The sequence below is a fragment of the Phalangium opilio genome, unplaced genomic scaffold (genome assembly GCF_054372755.1).
Source record: "Phalangium opilio isolate 3A_F unplaced genomic scaffold, DU_Popi_V2 ptg000011l_1, whole genome shotgun sequence".
Lineage (NCBI taxonomy): Eukaryota > Metazoa > Arthropoda > Arachnida > Opiliones > Phalangiidae > Phalangium > Phalangium opilio.
Genome location: NW_028324147.1, coordinates 1,376,459 through 1,394,151, shown reverse-complemented (window position 1 = coordinate 1,394,151; position 17,693 = coordinate 1,376,459). Strand labels below are relative to the sequence as shown.

At 36.3% G+C, this 17,693-nt stretch overlaps 4 protein-coding genes across 10 annotated transcripts in view; 3 read left to right on the top strand and 1 right to left on the bottom strand.

The window, feature by feature from the left end:
• The first annotated feature begins 76 nt into the window (after nt 1-76).
• On the top strand, nt 77-4,733 carry LOC149709738 (uncharacterized). Its single transcript, XM_089857719.1, has 4 exons — nt 77-1,753; nt 2,828-3,123; nt 3,224-3,379; nt 3,446-4,733. The coding sequence occupies exons 1-4, from the start codon at nt 1,543-1,545 to the stop codon at nt 3,755-3,757; spliced, it is 975 nt and encodes a 324-aa protein (XP_089713845.1). The 5' UTR covers nt 77-1,542; the 3' UTR covers nt 3,758-4,733.
• Nucleotides 4,734-4,771: 38 nt separating this feature from the next.
• On the top strand, nt 4,772-6,636 carry LOC149709737 (sugar transporter SWEET1-like). Of its 2 annotated transcripts, none has more exons than XM_089857722.1 (7): nt 4,772-4,977; nt 5,045-5,122; nt 5,184-5,307; nt 5,379-5,540; nt 5,612-5,731; nt 5,801-5,884; nt 6,497-6,636. In XM_089857722.1, exons 1-7 carry the CDS (start codon nt 4,910-4,912, stop codon nt 6,497-6,499), a joined length of 639 nt encoding a protein of 212 aa, XP_089713848.1. In that variant the 5' UTR covers nt 4,772-4,909; the 3' UTR covers nt 6,500-6,636. The 2 variants fall into 2 exon arrangements, with proteins under 2 accessions (XP_089713848.1, XP_089713847.1); XM_089857721.1 differs by lacking the exon at nt 6,497-6,636 and adding an exon at nt 5,970-6,367 and having other exon boundaries at nt 4,773-4,977.
• Nucleotides 6,505-8,221, bottom strand: LOC149709736 (mitochondrial protein C2orf69 homolog). Its single transcript, XM_089857720.1, has 2 exons — nt 7,590-8,221; nt 6,505-7,471 (listed from the first exon to the last, which is right to left on the bottom strand). Exons 1-2 carry the CDS (start codon nt 7,800-7,802, stop codon nt 6,788-6,790), a joined length of 897 nt encoding a protein of 298 aa, XP_089713846.1. The 5' UTR covers nt 7,803-8,221; the 3' UTR covers nt 6,505-6,787.
• A 1,928-nt stretch (nt 8,222-10,149) lies between these two features.
• Nucleotides 10,150-17,693, top strand: part of LOC149709734 (uncharacterized) — a 68,694-nt gene continuing 61,150 nt past the window's right edge. For 3 of the 6 annotated variants that reach the window (XM_089857696.1, XM_089857697.1, XM_089857694.1), the window contains exon 1: nt 10,153-10,506. In XM_089857696.1, the coding sequence (XP_089713822.1) occupies nt 10,424-10,506 (83 nt within the window). In that variant the 5' untranslated portion in view covers nt 10,153-10,423. Of the gene's footprint in view, nt 10,507-17,693 lie in introns of all 6 variants that reach the window. The other 3 variants (XM_089857698.1, XM_089857695.1, XM_089857699.1) reach the window with 2 other exon arrangements.

The window sequence follows — 17,693 nt, the reverse complement described above, 5'->3', positions numbered from 1 at the left end:
AACTACTTCGAGCTGTAAGTCTCTAGCATTACCCAGTATATGTAGTGTCATACTTATGGAGGAAAATATCACTTATAAACTTATGGTAAAGAACATCCCCCTAATTTGTGATGAACTTTGCAAACATGGGAGCAAACGTGAGCATTACTAGGCTACAAAGGTATGTGTCATTCAAAGCGTAACATTCTGAATGATTTGCCAATTTTACCCTGAACATTTTAACAATATAATGAAGACTTCAAAGTGTTTACCTATAGCTAAACAAACAAAGAGCTTGAATTTTGTTTACAGGGTAGGGTTATTTCTATTGAATTGCTAATCCGAAAGACGGCGGCATTCTTTTTTCTCTCTCCTCCCAATTTTCCTTTCAATCGATTTCTCTCGGTAGTTTGTCGACGGTGAAGTCGGAGCAAAGAGGGAGGTCTAAGAGGAGGTTAGTCGACCACCTACCTAACTTTGACAAGAGGAGCCCCGGGAAATCAAATCATCCCCAATCTCCTGTTACGGCCATTGGAATTCCCAACGGCAAAATGCACTCTTAAGGAAAGGTAACGCGGAGGAATACGTAATGTAGGGAACATAACTCCGTACGTGCACGGACGGTAAGTCCAAACCACCGAAATTGGTCTGGGCTAGTAGTCCCGGGCAAAAAACTAATAGGAAAAGAAAACTAGGGGAAGAATGAACGAACGAATGGGTATTCGGTCGGAGACAGCTAATTTCCTATTATCGTTCTTTCTTTTTCATCTTTGATGGGAAAGTTTTTTCGGTAAAGGATCATTTAACCTGACGTACGTTTCTGACATCTCTATGCCTATTTCTACACTATGCTAAGAGAGTTTCAGCAAGTTTTGACAAGGGTTAAGTGGAAAATAGGTTGAGTTCAGATCCCGGTGACGTAGAAGGTGAAAAGTATACTAGAACTTAGGCCTAATGTTTGAAACTTTAAATTGAAGCGTGAGAGCCAACCTCTTACGTATTTACGACGTAGAATTTGAAGGAAAATAATTAAACCATCTCTTTTTAATTGTTTACTAATATTTAAGCAAAATATATTCTTTGAGCGGCTGTAACCGAACAAGCTGCTAAAACACTATATCAAAGGCAACTTTATCCATAGTCTATAAACACAACACGCATTCCTTCCCCTCTGTATATTATTATTATAGATTGAAACTTTCCCGGTGTCCTCTCTCTCCTCCCCCCCGTCTTCTACTCGTTACCTCGTTCGTGATTGGTCCAAAAATTCCCGGGGAGGGAACTCGAGAATAGCTAGGAAAGCTGGAGAGTTCTGTCCCCCATGAACTTCCACCCTGAAACGGTCAAACCCTTTGAGCGCAGACGACGCTAGGTGGATCCAGCTCCATCCTCATCCTCATCCCTGAGCTAAAGGAAGCTCAAGAGCGAGGAAAGAGAAGTCGAACGGAGAACTCGGGAGTCGAGAGAGAGGAGAGGGTATTTGCATTCGAGATTTGGTCTCCGGTTCGAGAGGTGCCCCAATTTTCTATAGACTATTCTACCCACCTATCCATTCTTTCCGTCATGGCCGAAGGTAAGATGGGTTTATCTGGAGTCAGTATGGACGATCCAAATGCCGAACCGTTGGATTATGTTGTCCGGAGAATGGAAGGCAAAGAAATACCCAAAGCTTTGGCCGTCTGGACTCAAACTGGACTCGTCGAAGGGACACATTCCATGGAGACGTGGTACGGTGTGGACCCAAGTGGGTTTTACGTGGCAGTCGATAGGAAAGGTAATTAATTTAGTAATTAGTGCAATTAGCAATCTCCCAAGGGATGCTTATATTAATGGTTAAGACTTGGGTCTAGGCGATGGTGAAAAGTACGCTATTTGTCAAATAGAAAAACCACGGTATACACGAGCAAGGATTCTAGTATATATTTATCTGTTAATTATTGTCTATCTAAGCTTTATAAATGTTTCTGTTAGAGTGAAAACCACTAGATATACTGTAGTATTAAAATACTAAAGTAATTAATAAATTTATAATTGAGACTGTATTTACTGGATGAGATTACGCGCGCGACTTCCTGGTGTTTTAAAAATTTACTTCTCCGGGACTTGAAGCGTTACCAAGGCAACGATGGGAGTCCTGCCTCGATTAGTGTAACCTTCTTTCTCCCTCTCTCTCATTTTCCTTCCATCCCAAGGAAACGAAGTTAGGAGAGACTCGGAGAGAGAGGTGAAGTCTCTCTTAGCTTATCTCTCTCCTCGCCTTTGATAGGCGGCTTTCTCCCGCCACCACAATCGAAAAACCCCTTTCTACAAAGTTATAACTTAGCTGAACCTTCGATCCTCATCCAGGAAAAGTCTCTGAACTCTCGGAGTCGGTTCCCAGGCTTTCGCCCCCCCCCCCTTCATCGCTGTCATTGGTGGGTTAGTATTTTTTCTTCTAGGCCCATCTCCCGGGTTACTTCCGGTCTCTTTCTTTTATTTCGTGGATTAGTTTTATTTTTATTTTTTTCATGAATTGTTGGGGTCATAGAGTAAGTTAAGATTTTCCTTATGGGAACTTTATAGGGCCTAGTTGAAAAAAGGGTCAAAAATGTTGCTCAAAGCTCATTATATTGAACAATTAAGCATTGAGTACCTGAACAAAGCGCTATCGCATATCATTAAAGTGCTTTTTCCAAAGCTGGGGTTCAGTATCCAGGTCACAAGGGGTTAAAAAATTGTTTTTTTGCAATTAGAAGATGATTATCCTGCCTGATCTTATCGACCCAAGAATTATCACATACTCCCGTGGAACGATTTTTAAACTCGAGTTGACCCCTACGAAATCTTTTTTCTTTTCTTTTACTCAAAGGTCAATTCTTGGGGGTTTGTAGCGGAATAATTCTGAAGTCCGATTTATGTTTCATCGGGCTATACGCGGTTAAACCCGAATACAGGGGTCGCGGAGTTGGCAAACAGATTTGGAGAGCAGTTATGGAACACGTGGGTGAACGAAACGTTGGTCTGAACTCAGTCCCAGAACATTTGCATACGTATCGAGATCACGCCGGATTCAGCCTCGTCACTGATTGGATGATTGTACTCTATAAGGGAACACCGTCCAACGTCGAATCCATTCCGGACGAGGATACAGTAGATGGAGAAACGGTATAATAAAAGCATGGATCTTATAAAACACTATAGGGGACAGGGATGGACTAACAAGGGGAAAGCGGGATTCAGGTATCTCAAGGTCATTTCGTTGCAGATTAAAGTTCAGGATTTCGAAGAAAGATTATTGGATTCCATGATAGAGTACGACTCCAAAATCCACGCGTATCGACGCGAAAGAGCGGTAACTTTGACCTGCAGGGAAGAAGATTGCTTGACCATTGTGGCAGTCCAAACCGATAAAAAATCCGAGGTAGATAATCCGAGTTATTAATTAACTTAATAATGGCAAGGATTAAGTAATAAAAATTTCTTTTAGAAAACAATTGTCCGTGGTTACGGATCCATCCGTAAATGCGTTCAACCCACCACTTTGGTTGGACCAATCTACGCGGACAAACCGCGTATTGCCGAAATGTTGTCTGCAGAATTGGTTAGAAAATTCCCAGCCGCGTTTGAATTAGGCTTAACAATAGCCACCTTAGATAATAACCCAGCGAGCATGAAACTAGCCGAAACTATTGGACTCACTCGACAAATGGCTTGTCCACGTTGTTACAAACGAGAGTTTGTCGAGGCGGATTTTGGCAAAATTTATAGTCCACACGCGCTCAATTTTAGTACGTTTTAAAATTAGTTTAATTAAACGAGAGATTGAAATATTGGGGTGTCAAAAATTAACCCTGAAATTGAAAATTTTTGGGCCCAGAAAGAGCTAGGGCTGAAAGAAAAAAAATCCACGGTGATTGTTCAGGGATTTGTTAGGTCTGAAAAGAGGTTGTTAAATCTAGTCATATTGGTACGTTGTTTATTATCATAATAATGTTTATCATAGCTTTATATCCCGTTTGGAACCAGCCAGTCATCCTATTGTATTACTATTTGAGCCTAAGGTTAGGTAAGAGCCTAAAATTCTGTTGATTTTTTATACTGGAAGAATTTTGGTTGCTTCCAGCCTTCAAAGCGGCTCAAACACTATAATAACTTATATGGTTCAGTTGTAAACCTCACTATTAAGTGTACATATCGTTGAATATAGTCGTTGATAAAGAAAGAAATTATATAGTGAAGGGTTTATGTGTTTTAAAAATAGGCTTAGAGCATGGAGGGGAAACTAACAAAGGCGGGAGGGTGGGCGCCATCTTGGGTTAACCTGCTCCGTCCCTGTTGTGTTTGCTTCACTTCTGGAATTAATGGAATAGTCTATTTACAAGTTTGTTGAATATGTATAATTTTGTAACAGATTTTTTAATATTGTAACCTAACTAAATAAATAATTTAAGGGGGTCATCTGTAAAATACTCCAATCTTATAAATAAGCCAACCAAAAAACGTGTTAAACTATTATAACACTCCATATGAACTTCATAACGTATAGAATAATAGGAGGAGGAGCTGAGTCTCGTGACATAATTTACGCTGCCATATTGGTGGGTTTAAAGTAGAAATGAAGCTGAGACCACCCGTTATGGCTACCAGAACAGCGGTAAGACTTGGGAGGGTGTGTGTGACTTACTACTATCCCATCTGAGGGGGAAAAAAATCCCCCATTTGTTTTTATATTTCCATTTCGCTCCCCCACCATGGAGGTATAACTCCTGCAGGCAAAATACCAATAGGAAACGGGATGAGCGGGTTGACCCTGAAATGCGTTTGAGAATCGTCTGCAACCTTTTTTTAGTACAGCTGTATCATGACTTTATTAATAGTTGTTTGCCACGTTTGAATCTAAACGTTCGGAATAATTTTATATCGGTAAATTACGCGCTAAATAAGCATCGAAATGGATTCCAAGCTGATGATCGGTAATCTCGCTACAATTTTTACTGTAGGAAGCTTCTTTTCGGGGGTGTAAGTATACAAATTAATCGTAAGACCAAGGCTTAGCGTTTTAATTAAATTTTCGCTTAAAATTTAGGCTTGTTTGCTTAAAAATTAAGCGAAAGGGAGCAACGGGAGATATATCAGTCTTTCCATTCGTGGCTGGGACATTGTGGTGGGTGTAATTATTAAAATTAGTAGTTTTTTAATGGTTTAATGTATTTAATTTGGGACAGTTGTGCTGTATGGCTCAGATATGGGATGTTTATTGAAGATACTGCTTTAATAGTTGTTAACATAATCGGAACTGCTATGCAGTTTTGTTACGTGTTAGTGTATTACACGTATTGCCTTAATAAGGTATAATATTATTAAATTATTAATTGGGAAAGTTTAAAGTTCAATTGTCAAAAATCACCATATATTTTTAGGGTAGTTTACACAGATTGCTGCTTAGTACTGGATTAATCCTGGTTTCCATAGCCCTATTTCTGATGTACTACCCTAAAAACCTTGAGGAAGCCAAATATACTTGTGGTTTATTAGCCTGTACCGCTGGTATAATATTTTCAGCTTCACCATTGGCTACAGCTGTAAGTAGTTTTGAATAAATTAATTCAAAACTCAATAAAACTAATTTAATCCCAAATTTTTTTAAACAAAGGCTGAGGTTATAAGAACCAAAAGTTCAGAAACCTTACCATTACCGATAATTGCCTCTTCTTTAGTTGTCTGTTTTCTATGGCTATGTTATGGCCTGATATTAAATGACCCTTTTGTTACGGTAAAAGTTTAAAGTCTTAAGTCATAATGAATAGTTTAATTAATTTTTAATTAAGTATTATTAATTAAGGTGCCAAATGGTTTGGGAGTTGGTTTAGCTACTCTTCAACTATCACTCTTTGTGGTTTATCCATCTAAGAAAGCTAGAACTGACGTAAGTTTGAATATTATTATAATAATAATATTTAAGCTTTGTGTTGCTATGAAGGAATTTAAAATGTGGCTTATTGTGTTTATAGCTATCTCATCTAATTAAAAGTTAAAAAAGACCGCCAAAAAAAAAACCCCTGACTAAAAAAAACCTGTAAAAAGAATGCACTCTATTTTTATAAGAAAGAAAAAGAAGTCTGTGATACTTAAAATTATTTTAAAATTAAAATTTCTATAAATGAACTATGTCCTATATTAGGCCAATGTATATTGAAAAGAAACTTCCATTTTTTTATTATTAATTATTATTATTCAGAAAGTACAATTTTAATGTTAAAAAACAATTTATGCTAAATTCCCAGTTATTTTGCCATCCATTTGGATTTTATATATTATTTAAATTTAAATTATATTATCTAGTCATTAGTTTATACTTTATTATTATTATTCAAACACTGCATTTCTGTTTCTTGTACACTGCATTTTTTTTTTAAAAAAAAAACTTGCTTAAACATTGAAATTTAAATAAAACCGGTTACTTTGAAAAAAAAAAAAGCAATTATTGTTTGTGCTTTATTTAAAATTAATTTCTTATTTTAATTTTAATTTTTTTTAGTAAAAATCAAAAATCATTCAGAGGAGAAAAAAAAATACCGGTGCTCGAACTAAGAAGACTAAAATGCTCAATTAATCAAAAGCTTTAATTAATGTTAATCATCATATAGTTAAAAGAAACTTATATTTTCTAGAATTTACTAATTAAAAAGCATTGTTAAATTGCTCAAATAATCAAAAGCTTTAATTAATTGCAATGTTAATCACTATATAGTAAAAAGTCTACTTATATTTACAACAAGAGTTTATTAATTAATTAATTAATTAATAAAAAGGTTTATTATTACAAATATTAGGGTTGAAACGCTTCCAATACTTTAAAATGATAATATAATGAGGCGGGTTCATTATCAAAATGAATTTTCCTTTCAATATCAGCTCCGAATTTCCTTAAATTATCCCTGAATATTTTTTCTTCCTTTCCAACCCAGGGTCTGGCCTCTCTTTGCATTTGGTAAGGCGTTACGTGAATTCTAGCCTTTATTTTTGTACCAACAAAGTGTTTAATGATATTTTTATCAGTAATCCAGGTATTAGAACCACCGGAATGTCCACCGTCTAACCAATAAATACATTCTATATTTTTAGAAAATTCCAGGAGATCATCTTGGTCCTTTTGAGTGTCCAGTTCTTTTAGAGAGTACAGAAACTGATTCAAAACTACGCAACCTTTGCTAAAACCAATTAGAAATATTTTCCCAGATTTGTTGGGAACATTTGGTGGTGGAATATTTTCCATTAATGATTTTAAGTGTTTTAACGAATCTAAGGTGAATTCGTGATTGGGTGAACCGATTTCGTCCCCATTAACGAAGTTATCAAAGCAACTAAACGTTTTTAAGGGCATTCTAGTAGGTCTAATGACATAAATATGACAATCTGGAAATTTATTGCTTAAAAGGCTAGTCGTTATTTCTAGGTTGTAGCTTAAGTAGTGTTTGTTATCGCGATGTGCAGCCATGTTCTCGGGGTAATCCTGAAATTAATGTTAATTAAGAGTAATTAATCATTAAAACCACGGAACAGGGTTGCCACAAAACTTTCCCTGACTTATGGCAATCCTGCAAACACACCCTGGTTCAAAGTTTACTTACCTGTACATCACCTCCAAAATAGACCACTTTTGCATTGGAATTATCACTGGTGTCATTCTTAGCAGGATGATAAATGACGTCATTGAATTTACCTTTTGTACCTTCGATGCTACCAAGACGTTTGACAAACTTGTCAGTGGATGCCATAACTATGGAACTATGCAACTTCAAGTAGCCATAAAGAACGGTTAGAACTCTGACTCTTTTGAACATGAATTAAAGTTCCATCTTCATAAAACAAGGAAGTAATAAATGAGGAAAGATGCTAAGTTAATTTAATTAATTTATATTAAATTTAGTCTCTTCTAAGCCACTCAAAGACTATAGCGAACATAGACATTATAACACTATTAAAGCCTAGACAAACTATTGGGGAAAGCGGTCCTTGAACGTTTTTGTGAGGGATTTTTCGCTTCTCCTCCTTCGCATGTGTGATAGGGTGAATGACTGGTGGCGCCCCCTATCGACGAGCGAAGGAGTTATTAATAAGGAGTAGTGGCACTCTATGTTAACTCCCTATAGGGCATAATAAGTCAAACCCTCGGAGATGCCATTACTCCATTTTATACGAGCTAAGAGCGGAAAAACGTATTTTATAAATTTTACACCTGTAAAATCTTTTAAAAAACACTTGGAACTTGTATTTCTACTTACTTTCGAGGAAATACCACCGTTTTCTGAAGGTAAGAGTCTTTTTTTATACATTTATTAGTAATAAAAACATTTATGGCGAGCTAAGCCTTGGTCTTGTAAAACACGGCAGATTAGTGATTTTGAAAACGACGCTAATCCTCGCGCTAATCACTAATCTGCCGTGTTTTACAAGACCAAGGCTTAGCTCGCCTTAAATGTTTTTATTACTAATAAATGTATAAAAAAGACTCTTACCTTCAGAAAACGGTGGTATTTCCTCGAAAGTAAGTAGAAATACAAGTTCCAAGTGTTTTTTAAAAGATTTTACAGGTGTAAAATTTATAAAATACGTTTTTCCGCTCTTAGCTCGTATAAAATGGAGTAATGGCATCTCCGAGGTTTTGACTTATTATTCCCTATAGGGAGTTAACATAGAGTGCCACTACTCTAAGCTCATCCTTATTAATAACTCCTTCGCTCGTCGCTAGGGGGCGCCACCAGTCTTTCACCCCATCACACATGCGAAGGGGCGAATGCCCTAAAACCGTCACAAAAATGACTCTCAACTGTTCCTCTTGTATCTCTATGATAGCGAAATACAGCTACTACTACAATTTTTTTACATAAGCAGACGACGCATTATATAGATGGCAGCGTCGTTTCTATTTCGCTCCAAAAATCTATACAGTGGTATGTATACATGTACGCGTATATCGGGGAAAAAATGCCCGCTTATTTTAGTCAACCAATGAGAGAGCTCGTTATCGTTGACACGTAGCATTTAGCGGGGAAAGACTTGCGCAGTGAGCGTACAGGGCCGAGAGGATGGCGAATATAGAGAATATTGCGAGCTTGGTCGAAACGGGCCATTTTCTAGCTTTCCAGCGCCTTTGTTTATATATATTATTTAATACTATTTAAGTTTTAACGTTTTAAAGACAGTTTTAATCGTGGTTTGGGTATAATTAAGTCACGGATTTACGCGGGATTAACATACAATATTGTTTCAAACGAAAAATCACATCCAACGATCAGAATTCAAAAAGTTTCGCTTCAAGCTGGCGTTCCAACTCATTCCTTTGTGTCGAGAAAGGACGCCATTTTTGTCCCTCCGGAGATACTCTTAAAATTTTCCAAAATTTCGACGGTGTTGGGATTAAAGAACCAACTTTTTATTCAATGTTTCAAAAAGTTTCAATCAAAAAACCAACGCCTTTGTATCAATATATTTGAAAAATACACCCCCAGGATTTTGTGATTAAAATAATCTGTGTAAAGAAATGGTGAATTAAATATAAAACCGTTCTAGGATTACTATATCTTAACCAAACTGGATTAAATTCACAAAATAATAGCTTTATTTTGGATTAAAATTGATTCATTTCAGCACGGCAGAAACGAAACATCTGGCTTTTTTGGTAAACAATGAAAATATGGTACTCAATTTTCGTTCAAATTATAGGCCAAAATAATTCTTCAACTAACCGTTTCAGTAAATAACAAAGTGTGTATTGTTTTATTCCCCGGAATACCATGTCCAATTTCAGGCATATAAACTAACGTTTCGAGGGTTAAAAGCACTTCTAAACGTATTTGCAAATTCGAGTGTGAATATATTATAAAGTGGTTTTAGGCCTATTTTGAAATGAACCATAATCTCTGGAAATTTTCCATTTCGTTTTTGCTCTAGGGTACGTCCCGGGCCGATATTTCGGCGCTAAAATTAGGGAGCCCGGGAAAACAGTAGGCCTAACGATATTCGATAAATTTTAGGCGAATTATGCCTATTTTTCCTACTATTCTGGAAAGATAGCATTGGGTACGTTAGTTACGTTCCGCATAGCCAAACTCGTAATATTATACACGTATTCGGAAAAGTCTATAATATTTCCAGCCCCTTTCGTTCCCCGATCGCGCGGGAAAAGAGAGGGAGAGAGAGAGAGAAGGTAGGGGGAATGGAATTTTTTTTCCTCCGCGCGAAAAGTCCAATGGCGATGGCAGCGCGCGCGCTGTACGCTGCGCGAGCTCTCCGCTAGTTTCTCGCGAATGACGTCACGCTAAGTACGGCCGCAGTCGAGGCTTTTCAAGTCGGGTACGGCTCGTACGAAAACGTTCTCCCGCTAATATTATGCTCGATAGTAACAAAAATTGTAAAAGGAGCCAAAACAGAAATGAAGAACAGATGAGGACGCCTTTACAAGATGGTTAGAGAGACCAGACACCTCTGGGTTGGAAATTTACCGGATAACATTCGTGAAGAACGGATATTGGAACATTTTAAAAGGTAAGCCTTCGGTCCATTTTTTTCTGTGGCCCCCGAAACCCATCGCGGCACGGTAACACACTGCCAACCGTCTAAAAACATCCAGAATCCCCCACGATGATAACGTACCACGCTATTATAAGCTTAGTTTGCGCAAATATTTAGCGCGTTTTCGCGTACGCTAATTACCTACGTCCTTCCCGCGAAAACGTCAACGAAGTGCAGCCGCCAGGCAACGGACTTTTTTCGGGGCGCGTGCGGTTTCGTAGTGCGTTCAAAAATTACCCGCCTTTTGTTTGTGAATTATTACACCATTAAATCGCGCTCATTGAGAAAAAATATCATTCACGTGACAGTTGTCAATGTGCTACGGTTACGTAGTAGGCGAAAATCCACGTTGTGACAACGCGCCTTTTGTAAGTTTAAATGCGAAACCCCTTAGAATCGTCTTGTTAAATACCCCAAAAATCGTTTAATCATTTAAAATCGGGACTAAATATTTGCGCCAAACTGTTTTTCGATTCGCGAACGTCGTATTTTGAACTGTACACATTTCGATAAGTGTTAATTTTATTGATAATATCGGTTTTACCAGGAAAAACCGAACGTAAATATTTGTCGACGCGCGTCACGACGCTTTAAGCGTAATTTAGCTTTGAAATATTATTTATTATTCAAGGATTTTTGGTGGGGGAAGGGTTAATTTATTGTACGGTAAGGATAGAAATGTTTTACGCTCAAATAAATACAACTTAAATCGTAAAATTTAACTTGAAATAACGTTTTTGAGTGTTTTGGAAGGTAAAATGTTTATGAAGTCATCGAAATAATTCAGATTTTGATTTAAGATGTAGTTTAGAAAGGCTTGTTTTCGTCTAGACAGCAAATAATTGGGAAAAAATTGGCTGAGAACTTTGAAAATGTTAGATTTTCTAGTCAAATAATTGAAAAATCGGGCGAAAAATCCTTAATTCCATTTTTCTAGTGAATCGCTAAGAAATAAGGGAAAATAACCCAAAATTTGGTTTGGATTTCTTAAATCTTATCATTATTTTGCAAATAGTGGAGAAATAGACCTTAAATACTGGAAAATTCTAAAAAATTTATCTTCATTAATTGTCAAATACATGCCACAAAAACACACAAGTGAAATTTATAATAATGACATGAAAATTACGTAAGAAAATACACCGAAATATATTGACGTGAAACAAATGGCTTCTCAAAAAATATATTAAAAATTTATCGGTTAGTTACTTGTGGACGATTTTACATTTTTTTATATATGTATAAATTTTTTATATAAATCGTGTACAGGGGGGTTTCAAAGTTCGGGGGGATACAGTAACTGATTATATGGAGGGCCATAAAGGGGGGGGAGTAGAAACTGCTAGGTGGCTTTTACCCCAAAGGCTGACTCAGCCGTGACACCCTCCTATCCTCTCTTCCCATGATGCACTAGGGCTAGGAGGACTGCTATGCAATTTCCCTCTATCTTCCGTCCCTCCCCCCATGACAAAGTGCTGATGCCTTTTGTCCGTGCTTCGCTCCCCCCTGCTTTCTCCCAGGCCTATATATTTATTTCCCCTCAATTTATCCCCCCCTTCCTCTACTACGGAATAGCTAGGCCTAGTGTCTTAAATGTGATGTTTTGAAAGGAACCTAGCTAGCTAAGCCTAAATTCTACGTTGTCTTGGTGTTCCCAAGGAGTAAAGGCGAAATTTTAGTTTTATTAGGCCTAGAATTGTCTTAAATGTGATGTATTATATGAACCTAGCTAAGCCTTGGTTTCAAAAACGACTAATTTGAAAAATAGGCCTAAGGACTTCAAAATATTTTTATTTGTACAATTTTCACTGACATTTCAGAGTCACGTGTTCTGTTTTCAAGTCCGTTTCGTAGCAGGGCTGCCAGACACGTTGATGAGGTGTCTTTTTTTTTGGGGGATTTTCTCACCCTTGTTATGTTGTTTACGAAAAAAAGTCCGTCCCCAGAATCACCAGGGAGATAACAGATTGATAGGTTTTAGTTAGATGACAGGATAGCGCGGTGGTGTTTTTCTTTCTCTCTCTCTTTTTTTTTTCTGAACCTTAGGGGTGCCACCGCTTTTTAACAGGGGCCGAAATTTAGCCCGGGGTTGGGCACATTTTTTTTTTAACCGTACCATACGTTGAAAAAGCATATGTTCTCCATATGTTAGAAATATCATAGCTTTTTGTTAGGAATATATCCCGTAAAGTAGAAATTTAAATTTTTGTTCCTTTTGGAAAAGTTTTAGAAATTTAATTTGGAGTTTTATTTTGGTTTTAGGCCTAAATACGTTAGCAACTTTAATTTTTTTTCGCCAGTTCAATATTTATTTAAAGAATAATTAGATTTACGCACGCTTTGTAAAAAACCCCATAAAATAGCGCCTGAAAATAAGTTAAATTTCTTTAAAAAAAAATTACGTCTCGAGAGGATTATGGCGGGAAAAGTCTCGTGAAAATTTACCCGCCATTTCGTGTTGAAAGGAATGTTATTTCATTATCCGATGAATATTGAATAATTAAAATATCTAGTTTCAATGACAAATTTTTGGTAGAATTTTCAAACAATATTTAACCGAATAATATTGAATTGACAAATTATTTTCTATCATAATTTTAAAGCGATAGTTTGGCACTGCGGGCTTGATTTTTGCCGGGGAAATTGAATAACATTCATAAGTATGACGTAATTTTGTTGTTCTCTTCCGCTTTTGTACCTTAAAAATTGTTGGAAATAGTTGAAGCGTAACGTGTGGCGTTTTTAGCGCTAGAGTCTTGTCGTCGTCGTCCATCTTTGGAGACGTTTTTATTTAGGCTTAGTGTTTCTATATATTTTTTTATTTTATTATGAAAACCTAAATAGGATTATTTATTATATATTTCTTTTGTGTGTTCTAAATTTAAATATATTACTTGATTTTATTTTCGTATGAAAAAAAATACTCCTTTTGTGCTGTTGATTCAGAGCGTATAATGATTGTAGACTTATTTAAACGAGTGAACGAAAGAAATTTTCAGTCATACGGTGTCTCAACCCCTCGTATTAACCTTTAAATTAATAAAATTTTCGGTTTAAATTAGGCCTAATTTGAATTAAAATCAAGTAGTATTCAAATTTTCCAAGCGCAAGAATTACAAGTCATATTCCCCTTGGAATTGAATGAATAGTGTCCTACCCCTTGTTTTAGCGTTTAAAATAATAAAATTTTAGGTCTAAATTAAGCCTAATTTGAATAAAAAAAAACAAAATAAATGTAATCGGAATATTCAAATTCTGATAAATTATGCTGTAGATATCTCTCTAAATGGTCATTTTAGTTGACCACGTAGATCAACTGATTATACCATCAGGGATAATATTAACGTGGTCATTTTAAAGGACTGTGATATTAAATTCAATAGACGAAAATCCAATAAAAATAAGTAGTGGGGTTAGATATATCCTTTTCTCTAATATATATAGTCAGTCTAAATATTCATTTGGTTAAGCCTTGTCCATTTCCTAAACCTTTGAAACGCCACTATTCTTGTTATTTCAAAATTTGCACACTTTTTTTTTCTCTCTCTCTCTGGTTGTTTTATTCAAATTGCATGCACAGGCCCTTTTTTTATTATTTTTTATTCCTTGGGGGGGTTTTTTGGGTGCCCGGTTGGTTCCCCCCTCGGGGGTACTCTATACGGGAACCCCCTTAGCCTTAGGGGTACGCTAGAGAGAGGAATTATTTGGACCCCCTTTTAGAGAGACTTGTTTCCCCGCTTTTTGGGGTCTTCGGGCGGAGCCTAGAGGGTGGTTTTTTTTGTACTAGTATGGGCGGATCTTTTCATGTATGTATGTAGTAGAGTCTGGAGTAGCCCTTAGAAATATATAATTTTTTTATATATATTTGACCTTCGTTGGGTTACAATAGATGCTGGCTTTTCAGTCAATGCTTTGCTTATTTTGGCAGGGATTAAATTTCCCGTATTGTAAGAAGAAAAAAAAGAAAATATGTAATTTTTTATTATTTTGTTGAGAAGGTTTATAAGGTGTTTCATTTTACAAGTATTTTTTTTTTCTCTCTCTCTCTCATTTCGTTTAGTTAAGTTTCAAATTTCTTAGGTGTTTTTTTATGGGTTTAAAGTTACTTTTGAAGTTATAGTGGGTGGTTTTCGAATTAGTTTTGTTTATTTATTTATTTATTTGATTTCAAGGTACGTTACTTACCTTAGTTACTAAGGAATTTACGGTAATATTTCTCCTTGAGTTCGTTGAAATTACCATGAATTATTCTTCAAAAATTCCTAGAAAGTAGAAATAACTAACTAACTGTTAAGTCTAATTTAATTTCATTTAAATTTAACGTGTTTGGAAAATTTTGTTTTCTTAAAATAATTCCTAAAAGTAAGACCAAGAGTATCCATTAGTTTATTAAATCTATTTTTCTAGTTAAATATTTGCCGGTTGCTGTTTAATATTAGCCTTAGTTGAAAATGTTCTTCTTCTTCCCCCCTGAATCCTTTCCGAAAGTCTTCGGTCTTCCTTGGCCTCTATTTTTGGTTCTTTTAACTACGTTCTCGTAGTTTTGGGGGCCCTTAATTCGCTTCTAGGCAAGACCTGGCAAGAACTAGAGCGCCAGCGCCGAAGAGGAATCGATCCTCGGTAAATGGTGATAGATGAGCGAGGGCCAAGGCCTAAACGCGCAAGCTTGGCTTGGTCGTCGTCCTCTCTCTCTCTCTCTTTCTCTCCTCTTCCAATCCCTCTTGCAGCACCGCCGCCGCGTTCCTCCATCCTATCCTACCCTACTCTTTTTAATTTTATCCCCCGAAGCTCGCGTACTGCCTAGCCGCCGCGGGTTCCAAAGTTACGGCCATCTCCCGAGTCCCCTAAGCCTTGGTCCTCCTATTTCTGCGATGTACGCTCGGTACGGGAGGATTTGAGAAAGGGGATGGATAATTGATATTTTATCAGGTTTATCTACGGTTTTTTTTATTTTATTACGTTAAACTTATTTGGTAACGTTTTTCGGGCTAATTTTTACGTTTTTAAATGTATTATTTATATTTAAGTTAACGATTTTATCGTATTAAGAGATATATTCCGGATTTTTTTGTCATTGGCCCTCCCCTCAGATCAGCCAGCCATCTCGCGCTCTTTCGATTCCGCCCCCCTTTTCCCCAAACGCAGTTTTTCGTTTATGTTAGGAATGGACCGCTACCATTTTGATATTTCAAGGGGTGCTTTGAAGTTATCTGGATGTCGGGTGAACTTTGGGTATCTGGAGATTTTTAAAAGCCAGTCGTATCAGGGTTTTACTGATTAGTTTTAAATTTTTTAATCACGTGTTTTTTCTTGTTTTGTTTCGTTTTTTTTTTTTTTTTAAAGAATTTAACGATTTGATAACTGCTATTTAGGCCCTTTTTCGAAATTAGCCTAGGAATTCTGGAGTATTTTTGGTAATGGACCAAGGCCTAAGGATGAGTGCTTTTGCTGTTTTGTGGCATCAAATTTTGTCTATTTTATACCTATTTTTACGATTTAGAATTAGAAAGAGTTAGGATAAGGTACTATAATTATAAAAATAAGTTGGAATCGTGAATTAAATCTTAGAAACGACTTCAAATATATATACATTTATTTTTAATTAATTTATTTTAACTAAATGTATCATAGTTGACGACATTTCATTACTTCTCAATATATCACTTAGAAAAAAAAAGATTGTGTTAACGATATTAATGTAGCAATATTTAATTAACATTTTTTTTAGCTGAAGCTAAGCTATTTAGATTTAAGCCTTGTTGGGGATTATGAAACTGGTTCTTAGGGTAGGCCTAGTGGGTGGAAATGTATGAAAAAAAACCTACAGAAAGAATGCCAGCGAATACTACGGGGCTACGGCATAGCAAAGCGCGCCAAAAAAGTTGCCGCCCTTTTTTTTATTTTATTTTATTTCTTTTTTCCCGGCTATGCTGCGTCACTGTCGCTATGGCAACGCCAATCCCTCGCGCTGCCGCCGGAAAGCCACCAGAATGGGGAGCCCCCTAATGATAAAAGGATTATGGATATTTTGATCGCGCGCGCCAAAACCTTTCCCGCCAAAAACCCCTTTTTCCCGCGCTTGTAACTAAGGCTCCTATACAAATTTTAATTGATTTTTTTTTTCTTTCTTTTCTACCGCGTATATGTATTAATACCCGGCCAGTATAATTGTATACGGTTCAAGTTGAAATCATAGCGTGGGTAAAGCTTCAGGAGTCGGCTTTGTTCTTGGTGTGTTTTTAGCTTAGTTTTCTGAACTTAATTACGCTTGGTTATTACTTGGGGAGAAATGTCTTATTTTTATATTTTTACTCAAGTATGTCGCGTTAACGGTACTTTGGTTAACCGGACGGTGTAGTTAAGGTCTATTTGGTTAAGTTTTAATTTGGAATCTAGGTCAGGGTTGTCTGGAAAAGAATAACATTTGTTTCCAAGTTTATGTTATGGGAAAATGACTCTTATTTGAATTATGAACGAGTGTTTATGTAGTTTAGGGTTGAAAGGGTGGGTTTTATAAAGAATAATATTAAACAGTGAAATTTTAGGCATTGAATTTAGTTTAATACCATGGTAAATTGATTTTAGGTATCGAATTTTGTTGTTTAAATTAACTTTTAGGGAAACATATATTAATTAGTTTCAAAATTAGGGAAATATTCAGGGAAATGTACATTAGGGAGCCTTAAAATTTGCGAAATATCTTTTTAAAACTAGGGAAGAAAAATATTTTCATTTTGATAAACGTAGAAATTCCACAAAACCATAATTCTCACTCGCACCCGTTTGTTCATTAATCAAAATAATGGCGCTAAAAACGTTACTGTTACGTAACACAAAACCAAATATAATATAATAAATAATATTATAATCCCCACGTTTGTTTTGGAAGGCTACAGTCAGATAGTACGATTATGCAAAGTTAATATATTTATATAATAAAACAACTTTATCCTTAAAGTAACTAACCGAGGCTTAAAACCTCAAAACGAACGAATGATAGAAGAACCCCCCCCCTCCCAGGCGTTTTTGGGTATTTTATAGCTAGGAAAAATATATCGTAAACCGGTTTGTCTACTACACAGTACAAGCACGCGAAAATCATTTGCAACGAAATAATATGATTTAGCTACGCGTCTTGGCTCAAATTGCTTTGAAAGCCG